We start from the raw sequence: 19,067 nt of genomic DNA on the forward strand, positions 1-19,067 counted from the left end.
AATATAAAGTTGGCAGAATTACACTCACTCAGTTTGTCTGAATTAATCTTCATTTCCAAACATTAGTGATTAACTTTCTCTGAACTAGAAAATTGTTACCCTGTGTGAAAAAAAGGCAAGGTTCATAATGATTACAGTTGTTGATTAACCTACAAAATTTGATGAGACTTCGAATATCGTAGCTTCAGATTTTTTTTCTCATCTTGAAAAGGGCATAAGGTACGGGAGTGGAGACAAAAATTTTCCAAAGCCCAGGGTTCCTTGTTTATCAAAGATACTGGGAGTTGTTTTTCTCTGGCTGGGAATGTCAAAACAATTGCAGTGTACCTCGTGATACTTCATTTCCACAGTCTTGAGCTCCTTAAACTGCCCATTTATGATTCAAATAAGTCAATTCAGTGTTATTAAATTACCCAATATTCATGGGCCGTGAGAAATGCAAATGGAACCAAATATAGTCCCTGCCCTCCAGGAGCTTAAAATTTGTAGGACCCAAAAGCAAATCATGTTGGCAATAGATCCATGTACAAATGTGAACAAAATGCTATGGGAACATAGGACAAAGAGAGAATAAAAAGTTAGTAGATTAGACAAGTCCACAGCAAATAGTAACAGCTAAAAATCTATAACAAAAAGAAAAGAAAAGAAAGATTCCTCGAAGGAGGTGATCATTGAGATAGACCTGTAATAGTGGTTAAGATGTTTAAAGATTAAAAAATGAAAGCTCACAGTGTTCAAGGTTGTATAGGTTTACAAAATACCTGTTTGTAACAGTGAAACAGAACAATCAGCTTCAAAATTTAAAAGCTACATTGGTTCTCCCTGCTACATCTTGTTTTATTGCAGGTAAATGGAGCATACATAATCCCCCACATGCGTTTACAGCTCTGATGTACTTTAAAAGGCATCTTGTGTGAATCAAAAGAACAACTCACATGTTTTCTTTTCGTGTGGTCTCATATTTAATTCACCCTCCAGAGCAGTAGATCAATAGTTATGTGCCAAGAAACTGCTTTCCAGTAGTGTTGTGGAGTACAAAAAAGCACAGAGAAATCAATTTCTCTTTCCTGTCTCAGGAGACTCAGTGCCTTTCATATTGCTAACGGCTACAGTAGTCTCAATTTTTTATCTGCGTTCTCTAAACTCTAAATATTGGCAGTAAATAGGACCATATTCAGAATGATTGAAAATGCTTTATTTGCCATCATTACCACTGTTACTGATAAATTATTAAGCTCCTATTTGTGAAATTGCTGAAATGAGCATTGTATGAAGCAAGTTTGATATGAATTCTCTGGAGGTTTAATACTTAAAATTGTGCATGAAAATAAAGGCTAAGTATGTACAGGATTTTGAAAAGTGGAAGAAAAAAACCCGATATGTTGAGAGGCAAGAACAATAGCATCTAGTTCCACGTCCTTTATTGAACTCTCAAGCTCTTTAGTTGTTAAATCATTTTTAGCATGTTCCAAGTGATCCAGACCTTGTAAGAGTCTTCATATTTTACGTCAAGTTATTGACGGTGTCTTATTTTATCATTATACATTTTCTCTCTTTATTCATCTGACAGGACCTATAAAAGTCAATATTTTAAATCATTTCATTTTTGGCTGCTGTTTCTTTAGCTAATGACAAGTACTCTTCTAAGCAAATACTGGGGTATAGAAAAATAAAACTGTAACTATAGACTATTTAGAAAATGGAATGAGATCACTGTACATCTGTACTTCTTATGTCATGTGGCCAGAACAGTAGTCCAAGGAAAATTCATAGCCACAGATATTTTCACATTAACTGAGAAAGATTAAAAATAAATAAGCCTAGTAGCCAACTCAAGAGTTATAAAAAGAACAAGAAAACCAGTATGACAGAAAGAGTAAAGACTTAATAAATGTAAAGATAGATGAATCAGAAAGCAGAAAGAAAGGAATTAAAAATTAAATGCAAAATCTTGTTGTTTGATTAAACAACAACAAAAATAGGTAAATTTCTGGAAAGAACAAAGGGGGAATGAGAAAAAATTAATATATAACTAGAAAATATAAAGGGAATGTAACAGTGAATGGAGTATTTTATGGGAAATATTGTATAAAGTCCATGAGAAAACTGGAACATCTTAATGAAATGAATGCATTTCTTGGATACTGTAAACAGCGAAAAGGGACTCAGAAAGAAATACGAAACCTGAAATTACTGGCAATATAAGAAAAATTTAAAAGAACTCTTCCTCCGAAATATGTATGGTCCAGAATCTTCAACTCTGAATATTTTATTTCTTCTACATTTTCAAGTATTTGTAAACATAGACAATGTTAGAAATCTATCTGTACCATTTTCAACATGGTAATAATACGAGGGCTGGAGAAAAGAATCAGCGCTTGAAAAGGAACCTAAATATTCTTCTACAAAAATGGATTTAAAAACCTAAAGAAAGAAAAACACAGCAACTAAGTCCAGAAGCATGTTAGAAATCATCAAACTGAGCTTATCTAAGGGTTGGATCAGTGTAAAGAAATTTTAAACTATAATGTACCAAGTGGTAAAAATTCTCGGATCATAATAGATACTGAAAAGGCAGGGGATACAATTCAATATAGGTTATTGAATACAATTCAATAAAGGGAATTTTCAGTAAACTAGGAATAAAATAAATTTGATATATCTCACGATCTGTCAATTTTAAAGTGACTCACCAGGGAATTCCCTGACCATCCAGTGGTTAGGACTCCGTGCTTTCATTGCCAAGGGCACGGGTTCGATCCCTGGTCGGGGAAGTAAGATTCCGCAAGCCAGACAGCGCGGCATGCATGCATGCATGTATGCATAAATAAATAAATGAAAATAAAGCGACTCATCAGATCCCGTGGAGGGCCCATGTGATTGCCACCGTGATGTTTCCCTGTTCCCATAGGGCCACTACAGTGAGACAAAACAACAATAACATCACACGAGAACATACAAGAAGATCCAAGGCTACGGAAGGTGTGTTTCAACTATTAAAATATATTCACATTGGTCGTCCATGCGGGTAGTAGTATGGGTATTTAGTACTTTTCTCTTTTTGCCTCTCTGTATTTTCTGTACAGAACTTCTATTCTTTTTTCTATTGTTTTTAAAAATGAGACAACAAACATTGAGAAATCATAATTCAGAAGAGAAGAGATTTTCTTCTTTTTTCAAATGAGTAGCTTACACTGACAAAAACTCAGCATTTTACTGTCTTCAAGCCTCGTCACATAAGTGACTAAGTAAAAGCAGAAGAGAGACATCTGATATATTTATGAAGTTTTAAGGCGAAAAGAAGGCTGAATCAGATTTCTGTCTCGCTAACACAGCTTTGTTCCTTGATGCAAATAATCAGCTTTGTTATGTCTCTGTCTATTCCCTCCCCGCCCCCAGGATGCATTTATCTAGTCTAACATTTCCTAAGATAACTTCATCTAGTCTGACTATTTTCAGGGGTCAGTTATGCGGGCCCTTCCTTCTAGGAAATTTCCATTTCATCTAATAGTGAAATTTCTGGAATGACTACTAGGCTAACTTTTGGCCACTTCTCTCTCTAGTACAACTTTTCCTGACTCTGTGCCCCGGCAACCAAGGTGAAGGAGATGAGGAAAAGCTCTTAAGTGGAGTTAGCCAACAGCAGTGGGTCATCTACGATAAGCTGTCACCCTAACCAGGAAGGGGAAATGAGAAGTGTAGCTGTTGATATTTTTCTTGTTGTTGCTTTAAAAATCCAGATTGTCCGTTTAACAGCCGGGTCACCCGATCTAATTTTTCCATTCATGGTTTTCAAGCAACGAGGTGGAATGTGGGGACTGAACACATGCAGAGGCAGCATGGTAGAGAGGAAAGTCCTGACACTGACCCGCTGGGGGGCTTGATCGGCACCTGTAGAATGCCCACTAGGGGAAAGGTTCTTCACTCACTGCCGTAGTCCTCAGAGCATCTCTGAGGTTTCGTTACTATTTCAGTTTTGATCAGTGATGACCCTGAGACACAGTCGGGTTCAGTGTGGTGGAGATAGGGTTCAAGTGTAAGTCATCCAGGCTGGTAAAGTGACACCCATTCCACTCCCTGTTGCCAGCAATGCCTTAAATACTGGATCCTCGGTTTCCTCATATGTAAGATGATTATACCACAGCAACTGTGGGCTGCTGTTTTGAGGATTAGAGAAATAATTCAGCAAAGCTAGTTCATGGTCGGTAGCTCCTAATTACTGTCGTGTAGCTGCACTGAGCAATGTAGTTGCTTAGCCACATGTTTCTACTTAAATTAACTTAGTAAAAGTTCATTTTCTCAGCAGCACTGGCCCCATTTCAAGTGCTCAACAGCCACCGATGCGTAGTGGCGTCCGTATTGTATACATAGTGTATAGTGCAGATATAGAACATTTCCATCATCACAGAATGTTCCATTGGATCGCACTGCTGTACATCATTAACTTTTGATTTTACACAGCTACCAGAGCTTAGCGCTGAGCAAAACCATTCTCTTTGAGTTGGAAACTCTCCTGAATGTTTACCTGTGGAGGTGAGAGTCTAATGAGGCCAGTCTTGGAAGGGTGTCCTTTGTTCACCAGAGATAGAAAGGAGTGATGTTTGTTTCCTAAATTAAGAGAGTCTATCTATACGCCAGAGATATTTCAGCCCTGAAAAGATGGGACGTTCATGCCAAGGTAAACCTCCAGAAAGGACTAATGCTTTCCACTGTGCATTTAACCAGACAACAACAGAAGAAAGGTGGGGGGAGGATTCCGACTTTTGGGTCAGCAGAGAAAACATTCTTTAGAGGTAGAATTTGGAAAGGACAGCTAATCTGTTTTCCAAACAGATTTTCGTAAATAACTGACAGGAGATGGGCTGCTTCTCTCAAAAGTATTAACCCAGATGATGGGGGTTAATCATTAAACCTTTTAGTTGGTGGCTTGCTTGTTTGTCTGATATTCTAATCCGGGTCACAGAATGGCTAAGGCAGCTTTAAGCGAAGGGTGGATTTTTTTTCCCTCCGTTTGTCTTGTGTTTTCCACTTTGAAAGAATGTTGTGGCTGCTCTTTTTTCTAGTGAGTGCTATTCATGCCGAACTCTGTCAGCCAGGTACGTAAGCCTTGAAACTTCAAAATAGATGAACAGTTTTCTAAATGATTGACAAGTCTCTGCCTGAAAGACTTCTTTATTTTTCTAAATCTGCCGTCGTGTCATGGCTTGAAAGTTGAGCCTGTGAATGTTTTATGAGTTTGAAATTAAAATTTCAGCCATTTAAGATGATTGCAGTTAAACTTCCGGAAGTATCTGGGGCAGTTTACTTGCAATTCTGTTGATTCGAGTTGCATTAAATATTAGCATCTATCAGGTTCCATTTTGGCAGATTTTATCATCATATAGTGCTCTCTGTCTTTTCTCTCTCTGGCAGATGCAGAAAATGCTTTTAAAGTGAGACTTAGTCTCAGAACAGCTCTGGGAGATAAAGCAGTAAGTGAAGAAACTTGTATGTTCCATTAAAATTTTGTTTGCTGATAACACTGCTTTCTCTTCATAGTTATCTTAAACTTGTATAGATTGCTTCTAAAGACCTGAAATCTGATATTTTCTTAAAGCAAAAAAGATTGTAGTGAAATAGAAATTGTTAGTAAAGTGATTTTGCCTGAAGTATTTAATCTGCAGTGTGTGCTGGAAAATATGTGAAGTTCTGTGCTGCCCCAAACAATTTTGCAAGCCTGCACGTTTCAGCCTAGCAGAGTGGAGCAGAGGGGCCTGAGTCAGGCTCTCAGGTGTGGGCTGGGCTCTGCTCCTCACCGTTGTGGTCATTTGAACTTTGTCAGTGACTTTTCTCATCATTGAAAGGAGGGCACATTTCACCCGCATGAGATCTTTCATGGCACAAAACGTTCCAATTCTCAGGTGAGGTTTCTTCAATTCTTCTCAGATGTCAAAGTAATAGCATGAAATATATGCTTATGAAATTAAAGTTAAAAAAATACTCATGGGGCTCCGGTAGCTATAGGAACAGTAAAGACTGTTGAATTAATAAGATGGAGTTGTGTCATTCTAGTTTTGGTTTTCCGGCATGGTCTCTGACCATTTTCCCGAATAGAAGGTGATAGTAAGACGCCTCAGGCTAGAGATGATAAAAGAGTGCTAAAGATAGTTGGAAGTATTCAGTTGGCAGGGCAATCCAGTTTTGTTCGCTCACTCGCTCCGTGAGTAATAATCATTCTAACCGCCACCATTCCTTGAGAACTTAGTTTACTTTCTAGCTGGGACCCTTCTAATCACTTTGCTCACATCAGCTCATTTAGCCTTCACAACAACCCTTTGAGGAAGGTGGCATGGGTATTCCCATTCTCATTAGGTGGATGAGAAAACTGAGGTGCAGAGACATTACGTGGCCTACTCAAGATGTCAAGTCAGCAAGGGGCAGGGGTCAGGTTTGAACCCAGGCAGTCTGACTGCAGAATCCACCATCTCTGCCAGTGCGTAGGGTTGCTTATCTCAGGATCCTCTGAGGGCAGGCACCGTGCTGGATGCTGGGGATGCAGTGCAGCTAAAACCAGGCTTATCCTTGCCCTAGGGGAGCTTATAGTAGTGGAATTGGTTGCATATTAATGAACCAAATGCAAGTGTGTAATCTTGGCAAGCGTTACAGGGAGGAGAAGTACGTAGGGGCTTTGGCCTCATGAGGGGCCGCAGGGACTGGCATTTGCTGTGAGGTCTAAAGCAGGAGTAAAAGTGAACCAGGGGATGAAAGGAAAGAGGGTGGAGGGACCAGCACATGCAAAGGCTTATTATAGGAAGGAACTTGGGGAGAGTGAAGGGTGGAAGGAGGGCAAGGTGCCTGGAAGTGGAGCAGTGGGGAGGACCATGGCGCATGATGAGCTTCGGGTGGAAGGAAGGGTCAGGCCAAAGAATGTGTGGACTGTGTTGAGGAGTTTTGATGTTATATATATATATGTATATATATATTTTTTTAATTAATGTATCTATTTATTTATTTTTGGCTGCGTTGGGTCTTTGTTGCTGTGCACGGGCTTTTCTCTAGTTGCAGCGAGCGGGGGCTACTCTCTGTTGCTGTGCACGGGCTTCTCGTTGCGGTGGCTTCTCTTGTTGCAGAACACGGGCTCTAGGCATGCTGGCTTCCGTAGTTGTGGCACGTGGGCTCTAGAACGCAGGCTCAGTAGTTGTGGCATGCGGGCTCAGTAGTTGCGGCTCACAGGCTCTAGAGCGCAGCCTCAGTAGTTGTGGCGCACGAGCTCAGTAGTTGCGGCTCACGGGCTCTAGAGCGCAGCCTCAGTAGTTGTGGCGCACGGGCTTAGTTGCTCCATGGCATGTGGGGTCTTCCCGGACCAGGGCTCGAACCTGTGTCCCCTGCATTGCCAGGCAGACTGCTAACCACTGCACCATCAGGGAAGTCCTTGATATTATCTTTAAAGCGACGAGGAGTTTCGTGGAAGGGGCGTCATGACAGAATTTGTGTTTACAAGACACTTTGGCTACAGTGTGGAAGACAGAGTCCAGGCGCCTGGAGTAGAGAGGAGGAGCCAGTTGGGAGGCAGGTGGAGTAGTGCAGGTGGGAGATGATGGCTATTTGGAGTATGGTGTGTTGGTGGAGGGGGGGGCAGTGAGGGGATTTGAGAGTCACGGGGATGGGATGACAAGGAAGAGAGGACGACGGGTGAAGCATAAGCTTTTGTTTCTAATTATGCAACTGGATGCCTGATGGCCCATTTATGAGTCAGGGAACCAAGAACCAACAAGAAAACCATGGCTTTAATTTTGGACTTACTGAGTTTGAGGTATTATTGACAAACAGGCAAGGACAGAGCTGGCTTGAGATACACATTCCTGCGTCACCTGCACTGAGGTGGTGATGACAGTGCTGAGGGAGAAAGCGGAGGGTGGCAAGAGGAGAGGGGCTAGCCTTGAGTTTAGCGATTCTCGAAAGCTTAAAGCCCTTGTAGAGGAGGGTGAACCTGCAAAGGAGGCAGAGGGGCAGGAGGACAACCAGGACGATGCTGTATCACGAAAGGGAAGAGAGTGCCTTCAGATGAAGGGACTGTTCAAGAGCATCAAATGCTGTTGAGAGGCCAAGCGAGGCGTGACTGAAAACTGCTCATTGTGTTGAGCAACGTGAAGGTCATTGGTAACGTGAGAGAGCCGCTTTGTGGAGTGGAGTGATTGGAAGGCAGATGGTGGAGGAGGTTAAGAATAAGTGGGCAATGGGGCTTCCCTGGTGGCGCAGTGGTTAAGAATCTGCCTGCCAATGCAGGGCACATGGGTTTGAGCCCTAGGTCCGGGAAGATCCCACATGCTGCGGAGCAGCTAAGCCCGTGTGCCACAACTACTGAGCCTGCGCTCTAAAGCCTGCAAGCCACAATTGCTGAAGCCCATGTGCCACAACTGCTGAGCCCGCGTGCCTAGAGCCCGTGCTCCGCAACAAGAGAAGCCACCACAATGAGGCCCGCTCACCGCGATGAAGAGTAGCCCCTGCTCGCCGCAACTAGAGAAAAGCCCACGCACAACAACGAAGACCCAACACAGCCAAAAATAAATAAAATAAATAAATTTATATATAAAAAAAAAGAGTAAGTGGGCAGTGACCATGTAAAGACAGAAGGATGGACAACTCCTTTGGGAATTTTGGCTCTGAAGGGCAGGAGAGAGACAGCAATGGGTAGAAGAAGGAGGACTAAATAAAGTGATTTAGTTTTGCTGTTGTTTTAATGGGAAAGAGTTGAGCGTGGTTCAGAGTCAATGGACAGCCTCCAGTCAGCACTGAATGCACAGAAGAGAGGGGAAAACTGTATTGTTTAGATCCTGGGAAGGGCCGAATGGAAGCGTTCCTAATAGAGGTGGACAGAACAGCCGTTGACAGGAGGAGAAACACCACATCTGGCCCTTCGGGGGAGGATGTGGATAAGACATGTGCCTATGGAGGAAGTTTTGTACTTGGTGTCAGGAGGGCGGGGGAGTGTGAGTGGATGACTCGAGATGTATCAGTAACTTATGAAACAAGAGCTCCTAGTGAGAGTGAGGTTTGAGGGAAGCACTGAGATTTGGGGAGGCCTGAAGGAGCTTTGAAATAGTCATTGTGAAGTTTGAGAGAGAGAAAACTGATGGAGAATCCTAAGGGGATCCCGGGCAATTTGGGAGTAGGTCATCATGAGTTTAGAGTTAAGCCACAGAACCTGTTTTGTGATTTTCTCCAGTTACACTTGATTACCACCTAAAATGTGGGGTCAGCCACTTCAGTTTGCTAGGGCTGCTGTAACACAGTACCACAGATTGAGTGGCTTAAACAACAGAAATTTGTTTTTCTCTCATTCTGGAGGCTGGAAGTCCAAGATCAAGGTGTCAGCGGGGTCGGTTCCTTCTGAGTTCTGTGAGGGAGGGATGTGTTCCAGGGCTCTCCCCTTGGCTTCTAGATGGCTGTCTTCTCCCTGTGTCTACACGTCTTCCCTCTGTATGTGTCTGTGACAAATCTCCTGTTCTTCCAAGGACACCCGTCATATTGGATTAGGGCCCACCCTAGTGATCTAATTGTAACCTGATCACCTCTGTAAAGACACTATCTCCATATATGGTTCTATTCTGAGGTACTGGGGGGTTAGGATTTTAACATATGAATTTCTTTGTAGGGGGGTACAATTCAGCCCATAATACACACATACACTCAAGTTTTCAGCTAAGAGTATAAAAAGTAAAATTGTACCAGTGTTAATAAAGGGAAGGAAGCTGAGACGGGGAGTCAGTTTATGAGGGAAAGGTGAAAGGGAAGAAGGGAATCAACTGTTTATGTCCAGGATGAGATGTCCAAGTGACCTGTTTGTTGACTGGCTACTAATACTGCAGATTTGGAAGAAGATAATGCAATGGGAAACACACCACACTTACAATGATAGAATAGCCGGGAAACTCTATCCTGAACATTATGGTGACATGATTTATCATGGTCTCCAGTCTTTATTGTATGAGGAAGATGAGAGAGAGACACAGACAGACACACACCAACACCAGTGTGGCCACAGTTAGAACCCAGTGGACCAATTTTTACCCCATGCCTCTTCACTTTACCTTCGGTTTTACTTCTCTTTCAGTACGCCTGGGATACAAATGAAGAATATCTCTTCAAAGCGATGGTGGCTTTCTCCATGAGAAGAGTTCCCAACAGAGAAGGAACTGAGTAAGTAAGCAATGAAAAGTCTAAATTGATTGTTTGCAAGTATTATTTGAGACAGGACATTAATTCAAAACTCAATCTTGAAAATAAGGTATACATCTAATTTTTAAGGGACCCACATTTTAATTCAACATTAAAAAGAACCTTTATAATCTAGCTCAGCTTACAGTTTATATCATGTTCTAACAATGCTCTTCATTCAATAGGCACTATGAAGATAAATATAAAAATTTGTAGTTACATGTCATAAGCTTTCTACATTTCTCTCTCTCTCTGCATATATATATTATATAAGTTGAAGTTATATAAGTTGAAGATTAAGATGCTGACAAGGTAGATTTCATTCTGAGGCCTCTTCTTTCAGCTTGTAGGCAACACCAGATCTTTGTATGCTCACACGACCTCTTCTTTGTTGAGGGGGAAGTGGCAGGGGAGAGAGTGAGCATTCTGGTGCCTTTTTGGATGAGGGTGCTAATCCTCTCTATCAGGGCTCCACCATTATGACCTCATTTAACTGTAATTATCTCCTTATAGGCCCTATCTCCAAATATTAATACATTCACGTTTGGGGTTAGGACTTCACTATATGAACTTGGGGGGCAAGGGGATAAGTGCATAGCACTCATTTTGAAAATAACTAACATATGTATAGGTTCATTGCACTGTTGGTATCTATCATAGCACCTTGTTTATTTTCTTCAAAGCCTTAGTACAACTTTTAATAGTTTTACATTTGAATCTGTTCTTCCAAAGGAATCTTCCCTATTTGTGATGTTTCCTTCCATCTCCATTTGTGATTAGGGTAACACTCCTGGTTTCTCTCTACTCCCTTACTTCACTCTTCCCTTGAGAGGTGAAATGACTGATTTGATTGGTGGGCTGGAGGGATAAACTGGGCATGGGTTCCCTTCTCTTGAGGAGCCGGCCTGCCCTCAGCATGCATTTTTCTGTGCTGCCCCTCACACTAAGTACAGAACCAGGCCCTGCCTGGGCAAGCTTACACACCCACACGGCTGTCCGTGCTGTCTGTAGCTGTAGACTGTTTAGATTGGTAGGTGCCAGATCCTAAGGTGTTAAATATCTTGCATAGTACACCAGAATATGGCGATACCTGCCTCGGTTCAGCTCTGCCTGGGTCACTATAGATGAATTTATCTCATCGCAGGATATTTTTAAAATTAGGAAGGAAATTTGCCGTTTATTTTGGTCTCCTGTCTGCTTCATTCTTTTGTCTTAATTTTATTGAGAACTTGGCAGAGAGGGTTTCTATTTTTGTCTTCCTCAGACCCACAATGTATTATGCATGGGCTGTGAATATAAGGGATAAAACAGAAGAGTAAAATTTGGGGGAGCAAAATAAACATATGATATGTGGATTTGCATTACACAAACACACACATATATACACAACACACATATGTATTTTTTCACACATATGTATTTTAAGATACGTAACATATTCACATGATTCAAAAAATTAAAAGAAGGAGGTGTAAGGTAAAACAAAATGATGCCCTACGTGAACTTTACTCTTGTTTTATAGATTTTTAGAAAAGATATATTTGCCTTTATCTTATGCCTTTAAATGGAAGCATTCTTTCCAAAACAATTTATAATAACCTTTTAAAAATTAAAACGAGGACTTCCCTGGTGGCGCAGTGGTTGAGAGTCCGCCTGCCAATGCAGGGGACACGGGTTCATGCCCCGGTCTGGGAAGATCCCACGTGCCGCGGAGCGGCTGGGCCCATGAGCCATGGCCACTGAGCCTGCGCGTCCGGAGCCTGTGCTCCGCAACAGGAGAGACCACAACAGTTAGAGGCCCACGTACCACAAAAAAATAAAATAAAAAAATTAAAATGAGAAGATTGCCTTCCAAAAAATAAAAAAGGAAAAATATAAGGAGAAGAGGGAACCCATGTACACCATTGGTGGGGACGTAAATTGTACAGCCACTGTGGAAAACAGTATGGAGGTTTCTCAAAAAACTAAACATAGAACTACCATATGACCCCACAATTCCATTCCTGGGTATATATCAGAGAAAAAGAAAAACCCTAACTCAAAAAGATACATGCACCCCAATGTACACAGCAGTGTTATTTACAATAGCCAAGACATGGAAGCCACCTAAGTGTCCATCAACAGAAGGATGGATAAAGAAGATGTGGTGTACACACACACACACACACATATCCACATATATACATATACATACAATGGAATACTACTCAACCGAAAAAATGAATGAAAATTTGCCATTTGCAACAACGCGGATGGACTTGGGAGGCTATTATGCTTAGTGAAATAATAAGACGAGTACTGTATGTTATCACTTATATGTGGAATCTAAAAAATAAAGTAGTGAGTATAACGAAAAGAAACACACAGATATGGAGAACAAGCTAGTGGTTCCCACTGGGGAGAGGGAAGGGGGAGGGGCAAGATAGGGGTAGGGGGTTAAGAGGTACAAACTACTATATATAAAATAAATAAGCTACAAGGGTATATTATACAGCACAGAGAATATAGCCAGCATTTTATAATAGCTATAAATGGAGTTATAGCCTTTAAAATTGTGAATCACTGTGTTGTACACCTGAAACATATAATATTGTACATAAAACTATACCTCAATTTTCAAAAACGAAAGAAAAGAGAAAAATATAAGGAAAACAGCCGCTGGTCGTCTCACAATGCTAGCCCCTCAACTAGTCTCTTTTTATCTTATTGTCATTTTTGATCAACAGATTTTATACATCGCTGTGTTCATTGTATTATTACATCCTCTTAGTACCTAAATTTCACCTTGTAAATGACTATGTTATATCACATTTCCATTCTTAGGAAAAGTTAATTTAAATATGTAACATTTCAGATTAGTTTTGAGGAATTCACTTTGGGAATTTGATTTTTCGGAACCCGGACATTGTAGGAGTCTGTGAATATGTAATCTGGTTTATTTGCAAAGGTGTTTTAATTGGAACTGGGTGCATAGGCTCTATAGAGGCTTTTGTTGCCAATGTCAGTTGAAAAATTGAAAAGCGCACACCTAGATTGGGGTCAACAAATTGTTTTCCTGTAAATGCTCAGGCAGCTTGAGTCCCAGCAAGCAGTACTGCTCTCAGGGGGCTGAGGGATGAGGGCTGCCTCATGAATCAGGATGGGCTTAAGATGCAGTACAAGTGCTGCCCCCTAACGGTGGCTGCTTCTTTACATGAGCAGGTTTCCTCTATGGGAAAGGGCACCACACAATGCAAGATGAATTGAAAACAACTTCCCAGACAGGCTGCCTCTCCCGAGTGTGGTGGGTAATAGAAAGGCACCACTAGCTTGGCAAATGGATCCGATTTTAAATGTGCTTTTCAGAGGTCTTTTGGTGCCAGTGTGAGGCAGAGTGGATTCTAGAGGGTGGGAAGTATGCCTGTTAGGATGGCTTTAGGGATTCAAATCTTGAACATTGGCCGATTTTTTAAATCGTTTTTTTCCTATCCTGTCACTGCTTATTCTATGGATACTGCAGAAAACTTAGAGCTACTGAGATGCACTGGGTGGAAGATGTAAAGAGTAACTCACTACAGATAGTCAAATAATGAACAGAGTAATAAAGACTCTTCGTCCCACCTTTCACTCAGTCCTAACTACGGTATCTCATATCAAGCGCGATCACCTCCAGTGACACAGGGCTCAGTGTCTCCTCTGCATATCTGGGAACGTACCGCCAGCCTACCCTTGACCCAGTATAAGCTGGATTGACTCTGCCAGTGGGTGTTCTTTCTAAAGCGAGGTCCTGGCCACATCCATGAAGGACTTGCAGGAGAGCTGAACGGGTCCAGTCACCATGACCCCAAGCGGGCAGTGGAAGAGAAGGTCGAGGGTCCGAGAGGCAGAGGGCGAGGCCCTGCAGGGAGGGTGCGGCGTGTCCACGGCCTTCCCCGCAGGACAGGGGCGGGGATGGGTCCCGGTGCGTGTGCACCACGCAGCCCGCTGGGAGCTGACAGCTGGGTCCATGTGATGGGCGTCCACTAGCGCCCAGGCCACACTAGTGGCCCCCTTGCGTGTTCCCCTGCCCACCTCAGGTCAGGCAGAGCTGCTAGTAGAGAGAGGAGTCGTCTGCGAGAGGAGAGAGGGGCACATCCCTCCCCAGCTCGCAGACGTTCCCAGGGCCACTTCCAGCTGCCACCAGAGTAGCAGCACCTGGAGCGTGAGCCACCGTGATGGTGTCCCCAGCCACTGAGACTGTCCCGTGGGTGGAACAGAAACTGGCGCCTGCCTCTTAGCTGGAGAAGTCTGAAGGCAAAGGCTGGCTTGAGCCTCCATGACTGGGTGAGAGAGGGCGGCTTTGCCAACAGCCTGCACTCGGACGGCTGCCCGCCCGGCCCGGGGCCAAGCAGAGGCCTCCGGAGGGAGCTGCACGAGTTGCTGCCTGTGGGGCCCGGGATCCAAGTGCAGGGCAAAGGGAAGGCGGCAGAGCGGGCAGGGAGGGGCGAGATGGAAGCCTTCGGCCCTGGCCAGAGTGCGTCGTCCTTGTCAGGGGAAGGGGCAGTGCACAGGTCCCCAGACGGTCTCCTGAGGCCCCCCGGGTGCACTCTGGGTGGAGAACGCGAGGACCTGCCCCGGCAGGGGCCACCAGCGGCCAGAGGGCAGCACAAGGAGCCTGGCTAGGGAAAAAGAAGCTTCCCTTTTTCTCTGCTGTCGGATCCCCGCGCTCTCCCACCTCCCTTTTCCATCCCCCAGTGAGCGGGACTGCGGGGAGGTAAGGGGCGAAGCGCAGGAGGGGTGGAGCCAGGAGAGTAAAAGAACAGAGCAGGCCGCTGAGGCCAGCACGGGCCGGGGCGAGGGAAGCCATGTGTTAGGGGCGGGAAGACAGTTCGTCTAGGTTTTGATCAGACCAGACCGGCCTGAGCTCTTTAAGGGCCAGAAGTGACAGGCAAGCTCCATCGCGCCTCCTCGAGATGCTGTCAGGGAGTGAGGGAGAGAAAGCTGACAGAGCGCCCACGGCAGTGGTGTGAGAAGCAGAAGCCTCTTCTTCATGGTGCTCCCCTGAGGCCGCCTGTGCGCTACACTGCTGGATGGGGGCCAGAGAATTAAGTAACCTCTGTTGGAAGCCTCCTGTGTAGGCTGCTAGGTAGGCCCTGAGATTTAAATGATGGGTAAATCCAGGTCCCACACAGCACAGGCCCACACCCAAGAAGCCGGCCCTGGGAGTCATGGAAGACGGACGAAATGTGACAGAAACAAGACAGTTCCTTTGAAGCATTACTTACAAATCTTGATATCAAGTGGTTTTCTTGCTCTTCCCTGGATTTTCTTAAAAGTAGAATGGAAGAGGGAAGGACAAGTTTAAGTGGTAGAAAGTTCTGGTTTCATTAGATCAGATTACTTGAAGGTTTCTTGGGACTTTGATTGAAGATGGTAAACAGGTGTTTTCAAGTTTTTATAATAAGGTTTAGGCCAGATTTTCTAAAATAGTTTCATAGGAATTTTTAAATGTTGAAAGTATTATTATCTCAGGAAAATATGATTAAGTTTAAACTTTAGTCTATTTTCCAGGAAAACTGAGAAATCTAATTGCCTAGTTTCCTCCAATATTGGTTTTTTAGAATAATTTATCATTTTTAGCAGGAGAGGCAGAAGTCTAACTCAGGCCTAGCGTTCGTTCCCTTTCTGAGGAAAATGCTGTAGGGCACGGAATGGATTTCTTCCTCTGCCTAATTATTCAAGGATAAGCCTTGTGATCTAAGAACGAACAACATGCTCTTGTATCCACGGTAAGGGGATTAACGGTCTCGTGCCTGTTAAACAGCAGCCCAGCTCCTGTTTAGTCCTTTGATTTCCAGAAACAAGAGCCCGATTCTTCCCACCCTAGTTGGCCCTGTCTGGCGCCACTGATGAGGAGTGGCAGTGGAGCCAGTTCTGAGACAGTTACCTTCAGACCAGGGCTCCCCACACTTGAGGAATGGGAGTGGACCCTTCTACCCTTTTAGTGATTTGCTGACAGGAGCGACTGTATATGTGTAAATACTACAGCTTTGTGAAGCAGTCGGACAAAATTGTTATTCCAGTGAATACAAAGAATTCCATCAGACCCATCTATATTTACAAATCTTGAAAGTGTAGGTTTGCTGTTTAGCTGTGCTGATGCCATTTCAGTCATTATTTATTTATTTTATTGAGGTATAATGGACAGATCACGTTATATTAGTTGCGGGTACACGACATAATGATTTGATATTTGTGTGTATTGTGAAATGATCACCTCAGTAAGTCTAGTTAACATCCGTCACCGTGCATCGTGATGTAATCTTTTTTCTTGTGAGGAGAACTTTGTAAGATTTAGGCATTTCAGTTTATTCATTACATCAAAACATACTTTAAAAGACATGTTTAGTTCAGTAAGTGCTGTCGGCTGATTAATTTTTCATTTTGTGCAAATCTTAGAGGACATTCAGTGTGGTCACATTTAGAAGAAAGGGCGTGGAAGAAGTCACGCTGGTTGGACATAATCTATCACTGGAAGGAATCTGCATCTTTTGGTCGCTAAGTAAATTATCTACCGAAATCTATAAATCACTCTTCATGTTACTCCCTTTAGCACCCACTTTCCTTATATGTACACTTCCTCTTGGCTACCTCTATCTGCACTATATTCAGGAGTCTTCTTATACTAGAGAGTTGTCTGTGTTATGTTGTCTGAATATTTGTGATTGGGGAAACAAAGTTTTAGGGAAGTAATCTCCCTCCTTTCCTTCCTCCCTTTTCTGTTATGGCCGTGCTGGCCCAATTTACTTTCTCAGTTACTGTCTCTTGGAATAAGGTAGAAACAGTGAGTAAAAACAGTGGAGCTCATTACTCCGTTCTGTTAGTTCATTCATCCATCTATTCATATCACAGTCACTGAGCGCCCACACGGGCCACACTTCAGGAATACAGGGCCGCACAGTGCAGGGTAGGCTTGGGCCTTGGCCTCGTGGCCCAGGGCCCAGAGAAGTCTTGTGTTGCAGATGGACAGAGTGTTTGATAGGCTCCCAGGGAACGCTCAGCTGATAAAATTGAAAACGATGCTCAAAGCTTGGAGACTATGAAGTTCTACTGTGGGTAGAAATTAGAGCCCCTCCTGACAAAGACTGTGGACAAACCACGTGGAATCCAGAAGCCCTGTGCCCTCCCCTCTGTCCTGGGTCTGTTCTCCGACGGAGCATGGCGTCTTGTGGGCAGATCCGGGCATCTCGGGAGTTTTGGCTCCCACTTTGGTTTTAATCTTCTGGTGAGCTCACACTGTGACCTTGATCTTCAAGCGTCTTAATAGCACTAAACTCCTAGACCCGGCACTCATGGGCAAGGTCGTGCAATCTAAATGCCCCTGCAGTAGAACTCTTTTCCTAACCCTCCCTAACCATAGTAGCTAATCATTGTTAGCTCTTGGTAAACATCTGTGAGTGAATGAAGCATGCTTAACGTCCTGACTCTTAAACCAGGGCCCCGTCTACTGGGCTGCAGTGGACACAAGCAGACGGTGTCCCACCCACCATTTCTCCCTCGTGTTGCACCTGAGTCCCCTGGGTGGATACTCCCACGGTGAAGGTGGCGGGAATGGCCACAGTAGAAGGAGCTCCCCGCCGCCTGCATTTTATCTCTTGTTGGACCTCAGTGTCTTACTCTTGCGGTACCCAGGACATCCGTTAATTTCCCAAAGGGTCATCCAGACAAGGAGGAAGCCCCAGCCCACGAGGGTGTCTCCATCGTCCTATGCAGCCTCTGCCTTGCAGCTGGCTCCAGAAGCAGGGCTGTGCTTTCCCCTGGCCCTTTCCCCACAAGCTCGCTACTTTGGGAAGTGGGTTTACTCATTACCAGTTCAACTGCCTGGATCGGAACAAAATGTAAACACATCTCTGTAGTTCTGTTTCTATAGTTGATATTTGTAGAGCAGAAGCTTACTGTTTTGTGTGCTTAAAATCTTTGACTTACTTTTCCTGGCTAACCCATCATGTAGGAGGGATACTTACTACTCTTCTACTGAGGAAGACCCTAAGCAGTTAACCGTACCCTGACTGACACACGAAGGTCTCAAGCCCTTTCTAGTAACTCACGCAGAGTGCAGTGCCTTGTCTCATGTCTAGCAAATGGCAGGTAGTAAACTTCAGAATAAAAGCTTGATTTATAGAGTTTCAGCCCAGGATGTTTTGTATGTAACAGTAACTGTCTCCATTGAGAATGTTGAGTTTAATGTTTTCAGCCAGCAATTTTAATGTTTTGGACATCTTTATTTCTAAGTAGATAACATATTTTCCTGTTATTTGCTGAGGTGCTGTGTTAAAGCCTGAGCTGCCACCCAGTGGAAACACGGAATGAAGGACTTGAATTCGTAGTAAGGGATAGTGGGTTCCATGGTGATGGGGACAGAGGAAGCGCTTGGGCCACAGTGTGTCGACGCAGCTGTGTGCATCCCTCCTCCTGCCTTGGTTTCTTCATAGCACATCTCCCCACCTGTCAGTGTGTACATTTATTTAAATGTCTACCTTCTGTCTCCGCCCCCTTAGAAAGCGTGCTCCATGGGAGGGAGAAGGGACTTTGCTATGTTTACAGCTCATTCTCTGACTCTCTAGAGGGGAAACCTTGAAATTCATGTTTGAACAGTATTTGAAGAGGCTTTAGATGGAAAGAACAATACAGGCAAAGTGTCCAAATGACCATTTACTTGGTTTCCGGCCCCCTCTATTATGCCAGCAATATTATTTTGGTTTTTTTTTTGATTTATATAAATGGCTTGTGCTACCCATAATATGCCACTTCCCATCTTTTTCATTTGACAGTGTATTTTTGAGATATACCTTTTTAAAAAAAAATGTGTAACTCTAGTTCCGTAGTTCCCAACTGGGGGTGATTTTTGTCCT

At 43.6% G+C, this 19,067-nt stretch overlaps 1 protein-coding gene across 4 annotated transcripts in view; it reads left to right on the top strand.

Annotated features, from left to right (window-relative positions):
• Nucleotides 1-19,067, top strand: part of CLTRN (collectrin, amino acid transport regulator) — a 79,034-nt gene that overhangs the window by 36,382 nt on the left and 23,585 nt on the right. For all 4 annotated transcript variants that reach the window (XM_033849807.2, XM_073798850.1, XM_073798852.1 and 1 more), the window contains exons 4-5: nt 5,413-5,471; nt 10,094-10,179. In XM_033849807.2, coding sequence (XP_033705698.1) covers nt 5,413-5,471; nt 10,094-10,179 — 145 coding nt within the window. The remainder of the gene's footprint in view (nt 1-5,412; nt 5,472-10,093; nt 10,180-19,067) is intronic.

The sequence above is a fragment of the Tursiops truncatus genome, chromosome X (assembly GCF_011762595.2).
Source record: "Tursiops truncatus isolate mTurTru1 chromosome X, mTurTru1.mat.Y, whole genome shotgun sequence".
Classification (NCBI taxonomy): Eukaryota; Metazoa; Chordata; class Mammalia; order Artiodactyla; family Delphinidae; genus Tursiops; species Tursiops truncatus.